At 42.9% G+C, this 14303-nt stretch overlaps 2 protein-coding genes across 5 annotated transcripts in view; both read right to left on the bottom strand.

Annotated features, from left to right (window-relative positions):
* LOC106569210 (WW domain binding protein VOPP1) overlaps positions 1 to 1109 on the bottom strand; it is a 34931-nt gene extending 33822 nt beyond the window's left edge. The window contains exon 1 of one of the 2 annotated variants that reach the window (XM_014140344.3): positions 760 to 1109. Coding sequence is in view for 1 of the 2 variants with exons in the window: in XM_014140343.3 (XP_013995818.1) it covers positions 760 to 807 (48 nt within the window). In the remaining variant the exon portion in view is untranslated. The remainder of the gene's footprint in view (positions 1 to 759) is intronic. The other variant, XM_014140343.3, reaches the window with a different exon arrangement.
* A 5801-nt stretch (positions 1110 to 6910) lies between these two features.
* LOC106569211 (biliverdin reductase A) lies at positions 6911 to 14296 on the bottom strand. 3 transcript variants are annotated; one of them, XM_014140345.3, is made up of 7 exons: positions 14159 to 14296; positions 11635 to 11755; positions 10368 to 10487; positions 9146 to 9243; positions 8871 to 8978; positions 7724 to 7892; positions 6911 to 7531 (listed from the first exon to the last, which is right to left on the bottom strand). In XM_014140345.3, the coding sequence occupies exons 2-7, from the start codon at positions 11751 to 11753 to the stop codon at positions 7252 to 7254; spliced, it is 894 nt and encodes a 297-aa protein (XP_013995820.1). In that variant the 5' UTR covers positions 11754 to 11755; positions 14159 to 14296; the 3' UTR covers positions 6911 to 7251. The 3 variants fall into 3 exon arrangements, with proteins under 3 accessions (XP_013995820.1, XP_013995821.1, XP_045550088.1); XM_014140346.3 differs by having other exon boundaries at positions 14163 to 14288; XM_045694132.2 differs by lacking the exon at positions 14159 to 14296 and adding an exon at positions 14052 to 14072.
* Positions 14297 to 14303: the final 7 nt, after the last annotated feature.

The raw sequence follows: 14303 nt of genomic DNA, 5'->3' as shown, positions 1-14303 counted from the left end.
CTCAAAACTCTTGTTTGCAGATGTTGGACTATTGATTACACCCTAGATCAGCTAGATGCACGCAAAAGTGTGCAAGGCGGTATTGAATGTGGCACTGTCTGTCACCTTGATTACTCAAAATTCTCTCACCTACGTTGTAAACTTTCATTCATAGGCTAGGTTGTAGCAACCTAGTATGAGTATCATGTAGTAGCCTAAACCTATCGATGTTACATTGAGCTGGGTGAATGGAATATGAATGACAGTCATCCAATATGCTGTAATAGGACATGTTCATAAAACAAAAATCATCCTTCCTCATCTTAAACGTCATCAACCACCACTGGTGTGTGTTGTATCTTATTTGATGGAACCAAATGATCAGCAGCAAGACAAGGGCAAACTAATTCATTTTGTGGTATGATATGATCCAGGCTGATGTAAATATGAGCCCAGTAAGATTGTTATGAATGTTGAATTTTTCAAAATAATGTTTCATTTCAAGAACATAAAATAGATCTTAATACATTACTACAGAATAGCCTTCGATATACCACTGACTTATGTAACCTTACATAACTGCCTAACTTTCATAGGCCTTAATAGTTTTCAATAGCCTACAATTTCTGCAGCAGCAAGGCACATTGTTATGTTGACATTCAATAAACCCCAGGGCTTTAATTCATATTTGAGAGACCAACGAGACAGAAGCAAAAAGAGGGCAATAATTCTTCATTTTCACATTGATTGAATTTATGACTATAAATATCAGATACTCACCTCATCCACTAACCAAAACAGAAATATGATTCCATACAGAACTGCCATAATTCACGAGATGTCAACACCGGACAGTAGCCTTGTTCACCTAAACACCGTGATAATCCAAAATTCATAAGACATAGAAATCATTCTTTGTCCATCTCGTCGCATAGTGCGTTTGGAGTTTGGCGAGACACGGGCCACGACTGTTCTATGTTTATTTTGCGCTGTCAATCGGTGCCATTGGTTGGTGCGGCTTCAAACAGTCAAGCAATCGGAGCTGATCTGTTCTTCACAGTTGAGTTTGTCACTGGCAATTAGCTTTAGCATCAAATCGTATTGTACATATTATCTTTACAAACGTACGGCTTTTCCCTCTGTACACATACACGTAAAGATGATCATGATCCACATGACACGCCCCTACAGTATCCCTAGGAACACTGCACTCAAGGACGCAGAAGCACTGCTTGAAAGCGCTCGCAGACCATTCATTCAGAACATTTGTTTTTTTAACCAATGACAGGCTATGACTCCACACTGTCATAACTTCTGTGTCACAACATTTAGATCACACAAATCATATGCAGTATGCAACGCAATGCTACAGAGCCCCCAAACTCAACTCTGCACCTCAAAGCCAGTTCCACTGGGCTTTTTCTTTGTTCCCTTCTTATCAGGGACTGATTTAGACCTGGGACACAAAACCAGCAGGCTCGGGACCTTGTAGGGTAAGAGTTGAATACCTCTGCTATATAGGTTTTGTCATTTGTAAGAGTAATGAGTAATGAATGAAGGGTTTAATACATGAAGATATTTTCTGATCTTATTGGTGTGGGTGTGTATCCATCTTGTCTAAATGTTTCATGAGTAACCCATAGTGTTCTCTCTGATCACCATCAGTTACTCTCTGTAAGTCTCACAACAGAAGTAGATGGCGCATGCAGGAGCAACACGCATGTCCATCGCCTGGCAACCATATATCTCAGATCAGACCACTATCATTGCCCTGGGTCCGGGTTGCAACAGCTAGCTATGTGTGCTTGTGAAACATCAATACAGAATAGTTCTCATGCAGGCCTCTACAATGCTTTATTATTGGTGGTTGCCTGCTTAAAGTCATGCGCTGTCAATCGGTGTGGCTTCAGACAGTCAAGCAATTGGAGCTGATCTGTTCTTCACAGTTGAGATTGTCACTGGCAATTAGCGCAATGTCATTCCCGGGCAAGAGTGTCTGCTGGCATCATGCTTGACTGACACTTCTCTCTGGTACCTGTTTAGTAGCAGTGTTTACTCATTAGATGTGCTTGCTGAACACATGGCACAACTCTTGATTTCTTACAAAGTCATTATTATTAGATTTCTTTAGCCAGCTCTAGAGCTGAAATCTCTGGAGTTTAAAGATTTAAGACTGCCCCAACTCAGATTGCTTGAGATTTTTTTTATAGAATTGAAGCTTTTTGAACTATAACAACATTTAAATGATCTACCAATGCATTTCAATGTAAAAAAAAAAAGGCCTATAGACTTGGATGGTCAAAAAAAGCTACAATTCTGGGACCTTTCTCATACACCATTTAAGCTATCAACACCAAACCAACATTGAGATGTTCAGACTGGCCCAACTTAGATTTCTTGTCAAAGGATATATGATACTATGTATACTTTTGGAACTATACATTTTAAATTGGCATAAATTAACATTGGTTTGAATGACAACCATAGAAATACAGTGGTTGCTATACTAAATGGCCCAGCCCCTACAAGCTACAAGACCAACTTGGTTATCCTAACTTCAAATTCTCTAAAACCAGAATGAGACAAAATAATATGAGAATATTGTTCATACTAGGAGATGAGGAAAAATGAGACCTTTCCAGCTACGTGATCATGCTGATATAGGAGGAGATTGACATGGATGTATCAACGTAGAATCTGGAGCGATGCCATCGGATCAGCGTGAAACAGAAGAACGCTAAATATCCTTTTATGGTCATGTTTAAGCTGTGGAACTGTAAGACCAAAGCCAACATTCTGAAGGCACAGGAGGGAAAGGAAATCAAAATCCATGGTCAGTCCATTAGATTCTTCCAGGACCTGTCTGCTAAGCTGAGGAAAAAACACCAGAGATCCATTCCGATCAGACAGTCACTAGAGAAAAAAGGTACCAAGTCTCAACTCCGATTCACGACAGTACTATGGGTATGAAAGGGAGCACAGAAAAAGCGATAAGTATACTGGGCTACATACAGTGATGCCCAGGACCAGCTAATTGTAAATTGAGACAATATCCCCCCCCCCCCCCCCCCCCCAATACAATCTATACTCTATTGTCCCCAAGTAACTGTTCTTCTCTAGGAGGTAATGATAGAATTAGCCGTTGCCAATGAGATACATGGACACAAAAAGAAAATATAAAAGAGGAAATATAAGCACGTAAGTCACTAATTGTAAATAATTGTGTGTGTGTGTGTGTGTGTGGGCGAGAGTTTGTGAGTGGGTGTGTGTGTGTAGGTGGTGTATGTGCATATGAATGGGAGAGTGAAGGAGGGTGAATATGAATATGTGTAGGAGGGCGGGCGGGAGAGAATGGGTGTGCGGAGGTATAGGGTATATGTTGTGTGTGATTGAAGGTGAATGGATCAGTAAGTAAATGTATAGAGGGGTGTAAATGTGTCTGAGAAGAAGGGAGGGGGGGAAAGATGGAGGTGGTGATAAACTAGGCCTGGGTGGGTAAGAGAAGACAAGGATGGGAGGTGGTGATTAACTAGGCCTGGGTGGGTAAGAGAAGACAAGGATGGGAGGTGGTGATAAACTAGGCCTGGGTGGGTAAGAGAAGACAAGGATGGGAGGTGGTGATAAACTAGGCCTGGGTGGGTAAGAGAAGACAAGGATGGGAGTTGGTGATTAACTAGGCCTGGGTGGGTAAGAGAAGACAAGGATGGGAGCTGGTGATTAACTAGGCCTGGGTGGGTAAGAGAAGACAAGGATGGGAGGTGGTGATAAACTAGGCCTGGGTGGGTAAGAGAGGACAAGGATGGGAGGTGGTGATAAACTAGGCCTGGGTGGGTAAGAGAAGACAAGGATGGGAGGTGGTGATAAACTAGGCCTGGGTGGGTAAGAGAAGACAAGGATGGGAGGTGGTGATAAACTAGGCCTGGGTGGGTAAGAGAGGACAAGAATGGGAGGTGGTGATTAACTAGGCCTGGGTGGGTAAGAGAAGACAAGGATGGGAGGTGGTGATTAAATAGGCCTGGGTGGGTAAGAGAAGACAAGGATGGGAGGTGGTGATAAACTAGGCCTGGGTGGGTAAGAGAGGACAAGAATGGGAGGTGGTGATTAACTAGGCCTGGGTGGGTAAGAGAAGACAAGGATGGGAGGTGGTGATTAAATAGGCCTGGGTGGGTAAGAGAAGACAAGGATGGGAGGTGGTGATTAACTAGGCCTGGGTGGGTAAGAGAAGACAAGGATGGGAGGTGGTGATTAAATAGGCCTGGGTGGGTAAGAGAAGACAAGGATGGGAGGTGGTGATTAACTAGGCCTGGGTGGGTAAGAGAAGACAAGGATGGGAGGTGGTGATTAACTAGGCCTGGGTGGGTAAGAGAGGACAAGGATGGGAGGTGGTGATAAACTAGGCCTGGGTGGGTAAGAGAGGACAAGGATGGGAGGTGGTGATTAACTAGGCCTGGGTGGGTAAGAGAAGACAAGGATGGGAGGTGGTGATAATCTTGGCTTGGGGGAGCAAGGGTTTGTAAGGATGAGAGGGTGGTACTACATAGCTATATGGAATTGTTTTAATAAATATATACAGTGTCTCACAAAAGTGAGTACACCCCTCACATTTTTGTAAATATTTGAGTATATCTTTTCATGTGACAACACTGAAGAAATTACACTTTACTACAATGTAAAGTAGTGAGTGTACAATTGGCCCAGAACAGGGCAGCACGGCTGGCCCTTAAACGTACATGGAGAGCTAACATGAATAATATATATATGTCAGTCTCTCCTGACTCAAAATAGAGAGATTGACTTAATCACAACTTTTTGTTGTGGGAAGTATTGACATGTTGAATGCACCGAGCTGTCTGTTTAAACTACTAGCACACAGCTCAGACACCCATACCCCACAAGACATACCACCAGAGGTCTCTTCACAATCTCCAAGTCCAGAACAGACTATGGGAGGTGCACAGTACTACATAGAGCCACGACTACATAGAATTCTATTCCAAAGCAAGTGACTCATGCAGCAAAATCAGATTTAAAAAACATAAAAATACACCTTATATGAACAGCAGGGACTGTGAAGAGACACACACACTATACACACACACACATGGATTTTGTGTTGAAGATATGTGGTAGTAGATTAGTGTATAACTGCCTTCATTTTGCTGGACCCCAGGAAGAGTAATGGGGATCCATAATAAATAAAAAACCTTCTCAGACCTTCTTCTCCCCTACCAACCTACACGCGCACTCTGTTCCATCACAGCAGGCCACCTCGTCATCCCCAGGGCAAAGCTCCAGAGCTTGGGCGGCAGGGCCTTCTCCAGGGTTGCTCCTCCCTCCAGTAATCTGTGGCTCTAAGTCCATCAGCATCTTTCAGTCCATCCCAAAGCCCCACCTCTTTGACAAAGCCTACCCTTAAGCCCCCCCCCCCCCACACACAAAGAAATACACTACAAAAACCCTCCTCTCTTCACCATAATGAGCAGCACCTAACCCAAAGCCTTACCCTAAACCGTGTTAGTATCCAAATCCCAACCCATACACTAATACATCACACTCTTTCCCTTCCTTGAGCCCCTCTATTCATGTTCTTGTTTCGTCTGATGTTTTGACTCCTGTTAATTTGTTTGTTTTTGTAGTGACTTTGGGTCCTTGAAAAGCGCTCTATAAGTCCCATTTACTATTATGACACCTTGTGACTATTTCATCAAGGATGTAAAGCCAGAATCATGCAAGATGATCAATCAGGCACACTTTATTAATATGGATAACAGCAAATTCTGAATATTATAGCAAACTATACAGTTACAATACACTCAAAACATGTAAACATTCAGGCATTATAATCCAATATAACAGTACAATTCTCCCTCTTCAACTGATAAAGAAATGTCATTTTCTCTCCCTATAAATTGCTAATAACACTCAAGTGACACCCAGTTAAAAAAGTGTCCAAACCACACTGGGTAGTGTGTACTTGTGTGACACGGGATGGAACCATAGACATCATTAGATGGGACTGACTTGGATGTTAACGATGGAGGGAACTGAGCAGGCCACTAAGGCACAAATTCAGTCTGTCAGCATCCCGGAATTAAATACAACACTAATTTGGAGATGGTTGAAATACTGGTTTCTGTTGTGGCCCCATTCAGAGGGATGGTCACTGGGGAGACGTTCTACCATCGAATTGCAACCTTAAGACTTTTTGGAGTGTACAGTACAATTTTTCACATACACAAAGAAGATTTTGTCTTTAAGTTTCGTGACCATCAGCCATGCAGAAGTAGTTTTGAAACAGAGAGGAAGGGGAAGGGAAGCGCGTTGCAAGAACAATCACAAGAGTGATTTATTTAGTGCCAACACCAGGGAAGTGTTTTCAGCCGTGGCGTCACGTCTTTGTAAATGAAAACGGCGCTTTATGGTTGAATAAATAGAATAAAGCAACACTGTCAATTTGTCATCACATGATAATACACTCCCTCTCCAAGTAATGAACATTACTCAAATAATACTTCAAAACAGATGTGCCAATTGCAGTCTAACAACATTTTGACAACTTTGAAGTTGCAGTGTAAATAACACACTTTCACCTGCCAGAGCTATCTAAATATTCATCAGTGCAATATTTACCTGAGGTATCAGGCAAACACCTATTGTAGAGCGTGAATGATTTGAACATGCAAGGATCGGTATGACACGGTTTTGCTTTCCACTTCTGAGTGCACGGTAGCTAAACAACACAAGTCAATAAATGTCATATGAGATAAATAAGTCATGAACATATAAAAGCACCACCAGCTAATGCATCGTGAGCTGTGTTCAACCACCAGAATGTTATAGTACATGTAATGTAGATTAACTTGAATAAGTAACAATGCAAACATCAAACCATTAACGGACCTTTCATCAATGTGAAGATGTAGTACATGTGAGGTCTGTTGTGAGTAACAGCCTAACCCTAATATAATAAGCTGACATGCCTTAGAGACCTATTTGTTTTCTGAAAGGCATTGCACATCTCCTTTCCCTCATTTATGAATAAAATCCCTTAACATTTCAAAGATGTTGCAAGTGCATCTGTCAGTAGTACAGCATGTTACAGTAGCTGTACTCTAGAAGGCTTATTTATGGCCGGATCTTGTGCACTTGGACATCTACCAGTAGGCTTAGGGTTGAAAAAGAAAAACAGAATTTCTGGAAAACTTGGGAATTTTGGAAAAGTTACTGTAATTTTGCTGGGGCCCCCCGGTAGGCTCGGACCCCACTGTGTCTCTAGGCGTCCTGGGCTGATCCCTGGCCTTGCTGGCTCAGCTGCTGGATGCGGTCGGCCAGCTCCAGACAGTGGAGGACCCTGTGGCGCTCGGCATGGAGCTGGTCACGGGGCACCTGGCCCAGCAGCTTCTGACTGAAGAGCACCAGGTCCTGCATGAAGAGACCCACCGGCTCCCTGGCAGCCGGGGGAAGCTGGGTCATGGTGCATGAGTCAAAGCAGAAGTTGATATTCTTCACTCTGGGCAGGCCAGGACCCCGCTCCTCAATCCACGTGAGAGGCCTGTATTAAAACCATAAGATGTTACAAGGAGGTTATAGTTAACCCAAAGTTTCAGGGCTGGACTACCAGTATTTTTTTTTTTAGATGTAATAAAGGCAATTATGTTTGGTGCTGACTGAATAGCTAGGTTTGAGGTGTTGTGAACGACACATTATCTGATAATATTACTTGATTCTAATGTACAGTACATACTTCTGCTCTTTAGTCATGAGTTGAGTGGTCATCTTCATGTACTTGTTCTCCTGGTCTTCCTCCATGCTGGCAGCGGTGACAGACAGCTCTCCAAACAGATCTACCAGCCAGGTAAGCCGGGCGATGCCACTGAAAGCTGGGAACCCAAAGCCCGGCTTCAGAGGACCTCCTATCAGACGACACATAGGAAAACTACAGTCAGAAGTAGTTGTAAAGGGACATGTAATCCAATGGCTCATTGTCAATCATCATCTGGTCACGTTTAGGACTGGTTAGCACACATTTTGCCTTTTGTACTCATCACATTACAGTACATACACTGTTGTGGTGCTGTTAGAGATATATATATATATATAACACCATAAAGCATAAAATGAACATGAACCATTGAAGTGAATTTCCCAACAGATAGTTATATTTCATTTGGTGCTTGCTGCCTCCTACAGTCCAACTCCTAAAACTGCCCTGACTCAAATGTCAGAAACGACTCCCTCTGGCTCCTCCACTCGCTCTCCGTTACGATTCTTAGTCAAAGTCAGCCGCTATAAAATATTGTCTGTCATCTGAGGTTGTGTGGAGCATTTCAAGTTGATAACTATGATTTATTATTCAGTCACAGCTGCTTTAGGAGAAGCCCATTCATATGCATTAACTAACTTGTTCCCCAGCAGTGCTCTGATGAAATAGAACAGAGCTAGTCCGCATCCCAAATGGCACCCCATTCGCTATGTAGTACACTACCAATGACAATAGCGCACTATGTAGGGAATAGGGTGCTGTTTGACATGCACCTCTAGACTTCATCAAAAACACCCTGCTGTATTTCACACCAGAGACCTGTCTGCCTGCCTCACGCCACAGGCTGGCTCTCTTTCACATCAACCCCAATGGGTGTAGTGTGGAGACTGAGAAAACATTTTACAAGTCACTTTGATGGAAGCTATACTATATCAAAAGCTCTGGAATGAAATATTCATTCCGAACCCTGTGCCCTGAACGATGTACATCAAATTGATACATGTGATGCAGTTATTTTCTGTAGCAAGTATTGTATTTTAGGTGATGTATCAGTGTTGTATTTGAGGTGATGCATCAATGGTGCTGGGATTTTTGTGCTTTACTCTCTGTTCCAGTCTCTGTCTCTCACCTGTGAAGTGAAGGGATCCTTCCTTCAGCTTTTTCCCTGCTATGTCCTTCTTCAGCTGCTTAAAGTCAGCTGTCAGGAGTTCTATGTGCTCCTCATGCAGGACCACTCCTAGGTACATAGTAGACAAAGAACATTAAATACATAGGTGATGAGTACTAGTTAAGATCCGCGTCTACTACATCCTCCCCTTAATGTCATCAATACTTCACCATGTCTTCTCTATACACTTCGAATTAACAAAAATAAATCTCTCCCAATGATTATGTCCAGCTCACCTTTTTCCTGAGCCAGGTCCCAGAGGTCCACGGCAGTCTTGTGTGTCATGGCCATAGGATATTCCACACAGACATGCTTCCCAGCTTCCAGAAATGTCCTGTGCTCCGTTAGAACATGCAAAATAGTATAGGATAATTTAGTTTGTTTGAGTAGCCAAGAAGGGTGTCAAAGAGACCTTGCTTCAACAGAACATTAGTAAAAATTATGAAGATTTAAAAGACTTCTGTACTAGGGAGATGCACAACTCAAATGTAACTTAATATCCCAAACTTCCCAGTAAGAGCCTTTGGTCAATGTTTCAATAACCCAGGGTGTTCAGAGTTTGGAGAACTTCACATTGACCACTCTTGAACTCCTTGTAACTTTCTCAAAAACATTGCTTCCAATTAAATTGACAACAAAAGAAGATAATGAAGTATCCTATATGAAAAAGTTGTTCAAGAACATTTCAGGGATTTCCCCCCCCCCCCATTTACTTTCCGTTTCCTTTACAGTATGAAGGGCAGTACCTGCTGTTCCATTTAGACAGTTAGCCATCATGTTTCACTGCTAGACAGTTCCAGGCTATGTTCTCAACACCCCTCATTAACCAGCCTAAAATAACTCTCCATTCTTTAACAGCCTGTCTTTGCCTCTCTGTACACTCCTAACATTTAGCAGTGAGAGGGAGAGTGGAAAGCATAATTTAAGAGTGTGTTTTCGCTACAGTTTGCAGTCATAATGAGGGCCATTAGAGAGCAGTAGCCTTGGTCATGCTCTCCAGGGTTTGAGAGGTGGACATCAAACAGCTACACATATTGTAATCAGCTGTGGGAGAGGGAGGAGACTGCTCAGGATAATGTGAATGCCAGAGGAGCCCCCCGGGCGACATTTGTTGATACACTGTCGTGTTACTGTGTGTCCCAACGTTGTATAATACATAGCTTATGAACTACAACTGTTAGATAGTTTGTCTGAGGGCCTGGTAAATGGGCCAGGCTCAATGAATGGTTAATTAACCTACAGACTGAGCCTCAGTGGACTGAGAAAGAAAAGCAACAGTGTACTGAAGCTTGACACGTGCTCCAGTGCTGACTCCTAGTGGTTATTTGTAACATGGTGAAACTACAGCTCTGTTGTGTAAGAGCACGTCAGACAGAAACAAAACTGATGAAGGGATAACTAAACAACTACCACAGAGGACCGTCAGAGACATGGGGTCAGTAAGAGAGAGAGTTTTACCTGATGTTTTCCTCATGCGCAGCGTTTTCAGTGCAGACGAATGCCACCTTTATGTCATCTCTCCTCAGGGCATCCTCGACAGTGATCTGTTTCACTCCCTGCTGCTCCTCTAGGGTCCTCCTATGGGAAGACGGCGCCAGAGTTGTATTCAGTAGGGGAAAATTGATTTGAAATGGAGTGAAACACAGACTACATGAACTTGTCAAGAGCACAGTTGAAATGTTCCGTTGCGTAAAGGTTTGCTACAGTGTGCACGACCCAGGCAACAAAGTCATCCACACACCCCAGCTGCTGCCTCTGATCGAGTACAGGACAGGTCAGTGACTATATATCACCATTAAACAAGATCACGTAATATGATTTTATCGCCTGGAGCTTCACTCTACAATATTGAAGTATTACAAAAGTTAAAAAGCGTACACTGAAAAATGACAGGCGACTGACCTTGACTTTAGTGCTCATCTATTTCATATTTTCAGTGCAACAACGGTCATTGCACTGCAAATATACACTGAGTGTACAAAACATTAAGAACCCCTGCTCTTTCCATGACAGACTGACCAGGTGAATGCAGGAGAAAGCTAGCTATGATCCCTTATTGATGTCACTTGTAAAATCCACTTCAATCAGTGTAGATGAAAGGGGGGGGGGAAGACACGTTAAATAAGGATTTTTAAGCCTTGAGACATGGATTGTGTATGTGTGACAATCAGAGGGTGAATTGGCAAGACAATATTTTAGTGCCTTTGAACAGGGTATGGTAGTCGGTGCCAGGCGCACTGGTTTGTGTCAACAACTGCAACACTGCTGGGTTTTTCACACCGAACAGGTTCCTGTGTGTATCAAGAGTGTTCCACCACCCAAAGGACATCCAGCCAACTTGACACAACTGTGGGAAGCATTGAAGTCAACATGGGCCAGCATCCCTGTGGAACACTTGACACCTTGTAGAGTCCATGCGCGCGCAGATGAATTGAGGCTGTTCTGAGGGCAAAAGGAGGGGGTGCAACTCAATATTAGGAAGATGTTGTTCATGTTTTGTACACTCAGTGTATAAAATAAATAAGCACTAAAATCAAGGTCGGCCATCGTTTTTCAGCGTGTGCTTTTTACTGTTGTTATTTAATACTAGCTGCCAAAACCAGCACCTGGACACACTGCTGTGCACAAGGTTTCTATTTATTTCGTATATTGTAACCATTGTTTTTTCGTGTTTTTTTTTTTTTTTTTTACTGTCAGCAAACAATGAGATGTCTTGGTGCCTCACCTGGATATGAAGCCTTTGACACTGAGCTTCTCAGCTGCACTGGAAGGCAGAGGGGCTAGCATGTCTCTGATCCTCACAAAGCCTGCCGTCCCAACGCCCACCACTACTGAACCAAACATGACTGACAGCAGAGAGGAACAGGGAGTTGGGAAGGAAATGGTTAGAAAGAAACCAGTGTCTTGCTCCTTTCAATTCTGTCAAATCCAACCTACAGTGCATTCGGAAAGTATTCAGACCCCTTGACTTTCTCCGCATTTTGTTACATTACAGGTGTTTAGAAATGTTTGCAAATGTATTAAAAATAAAAAATATATCTTATTTTACATAAGTATTCAGACCCTTTGCTATGAGACTCGAAATTGAGCTCAAGTGCATCCTGTTTCCATTGATCATTCTTGAGATGTTTCTAGAACTTGGAGTCCACCTGTTGTAAATTCTATTGATTGGAAATCATTTGGAAAGGCACACACCTGTCTATATAAGGTCCCACAGTTGACAGTGCATGTCAGTGCAAAAACCAAGCCATGAGGTCAAACGAATTGTCCGTAGAGCCCCAAGACAGGATTGTGTAATGTCAAAACATTTCTGCAGCATTGAAGGTCCCCAAGAACACAGTGGCCCCATAATGATAAAGTGAAAACAGGTTTAGAAATTTTAGCAAATGTATTAAATACAAAACTGAAAGATCACATTTACATAAGTATTCAGACCCTTTACACAGTACTTTGTTGAAGCACCTTTGGCAGCGATTAGAGCCTCGAGTCTTCTTGGGTATGACGCTACAAACTTGGCACACCTGTATTTGAGGAGTTTCTCCCCTTCTTCTCTGCAGATCCTCTCAAGCTCTGTCAGGTTGGATGGGGAGCGTCGCTGCACAGCTATTTTCAGGTTCTCCAGAGATGTTCAATCTGGTTCAAGTCAGGGACTTGTTCAGGGACTTGTCCCGAATCCACTCCTGCGTTGTCTTGGCTGTGTGCTTAGGGTCGTTGTCCTGTTGGAAGATGAACGGTCATCCCAGTCTGAGGTCCTGAGTGCTCTGGAGCAGGGATCAAGGATCTCTGTACTTTGCGCCGTTCATCTTTCCCTTGATCCAGACTAGTCTCCCAGTCCCTGAAACACATTCCCAGAGCATGATGCTGCCACCACCATGCTTCACCGTAGGGATGGTGCCAGGTTTCCTCCAGACATAACGCTTGGCATTCAGGCCAAATAGTTAAATCTTGGTTTCGTGAGACCAGAGAATCTTGTTTCTCATGGTATGAGAGTCCTTTAGGTGCCTTTTGGCAAACCAAGTGCGCAGTCATGTGCCTTTTACTGAGGAGTGGCTTCCGTCTGGCCACTCTACCATAAAGGCCTGATTGGTGGAGTGCAGCAGAGATGCTTGTCCTTCTGGAAGGTTCTCCCATCGCCATCGAGGAACTCTGGAGCTCTGACAGAGTGACTATCGGGTTCTTGGCACCTCCCTGACCAAGGCCGTTCTCCCCCAATTGCTCAGCTCTAGGAAGTCTTGGTGGTTCCAAACTTCTTCCCTTTAAGAATGATGCCACTGTGTTCTTGGGGACCTTCAATGCAGAAGAAATGTTTTGGTACCCTTCCTCAGATCTGTATCTCCACACAATCCTGTCTCAGAGCTCTACGGACAATTCCTTCGACCTCATGGCTTGGGTTTTTCTCTGGCATGCACGGTCAACTGTGGGACCTTATATAGACAGGTGTGTGCCTTTCGAAATCATGTCCAATCAAATGAATTTACCACAGGTGGACTCCAATCAAGTTGTAGAAACATCTCAAGGATGATCAATGTAAAAGGGATGCACCTGAGCTCAATTGAGTCTCATAGCAAACGGTCTGAATACGTTTTTTTTGTGTGTGTGTGAATACATTTGCAAACATTTCTAAAAACCTGTTTTCACTTTGTCATTATGGGGTATGTATTTAATCCATTTTAGAATAAGGATGTAACTTAACAAAATGTAGAAAAAGTCAAGGGGCCCGAAAACTTTTCGAATGCACTGTATGTCCAGGACTTATCTTGGGTCTTTGTGCAATGTGCACAGTTGATAAAGGCTTCCTTCCTATCAGACCTAAAATGGTGCAGTGTCATAATGAGTACACTAACGTTAGATATCATGGTGGGATGCACTGTTATGGATAGGGTGTAGCTTAGTAAACTCAACCCCGCGATAGCTATATACATCTCAAGGTATCCATATTACAGATATATAAACTAAAACTAGGGTGGGGTGGTGATCATTACAAATTACAAATGCAAATCATTACAAATAATAGGAACATTCGAGGTCTCCATTGATTTACACAAGTAACTTAAAGACTAGACAAAGAATTTCATAATTGACATGAAAATGGTAAGTCTATGTTCTGCATGACATAAAGAACAAATACAGTAACACACGTACAACTTAACGAATTTCCTGGCAACTATGTTGCAATGCTGTCCTTGTTGAATGAGTTCTGCAATCAGCAATAATTAAAACTGGTTTACATACAAGCTTGATGTCCTTACCTACTCTTTTCTGTATTGCCCTCGACGACCGTTGACGCAGATGACTCGGTTATGTGAATAAAATGCTTCCGTCGAGCTCTTGTCGCGGTGATATAACTGTGTAACAACTTTCATAACACCGTTTTTTTTCTAGACAGCTTGCGTG

This window comes from Salmo salar, chromosome 14 (genome assembly GCF_965601325.2).
Source record: "Salmo salar chromosome 14, fSalSal1, whole genome shotgun sequence".
NCBI classification, from domain to species: Eukaryota; Metazoa; Chordata; class Actinopteri; order Salmoniformes; family Salmonidae; genus Salmo; species Salmo salar.
Note: the sequence above shows the minus strand (reverse complement) of the source record. Positions and strands in the feature narration are given on the sequence as shown.

Excerpts from the sequence above, each read along its gene's own strand:
- LOC106569211 (XM_014140345.3), bottom strand. The coding sequence starts at position 11,753 with ATGTTTGGTTCAGTAGTGGTGGGCGTTGGGACGGCAGGCTTTGTGAGG. Across the intron at positions 10,488-11,634 it reads GTCAAAGGCTTCATATCCAG|GAGGACCCTAGAGGAGCAGC; the intron begins GTGAGGCACCAA and ends GTCTTCCCATAG. Across the intron at positions 7,532-7,723 it reads CTCATGACTAAAGAGCAGAA|GCCTCTCACGTGGATTGAGG; the intron begins GTATGTACTGTA and ends GTTTTAATACAG.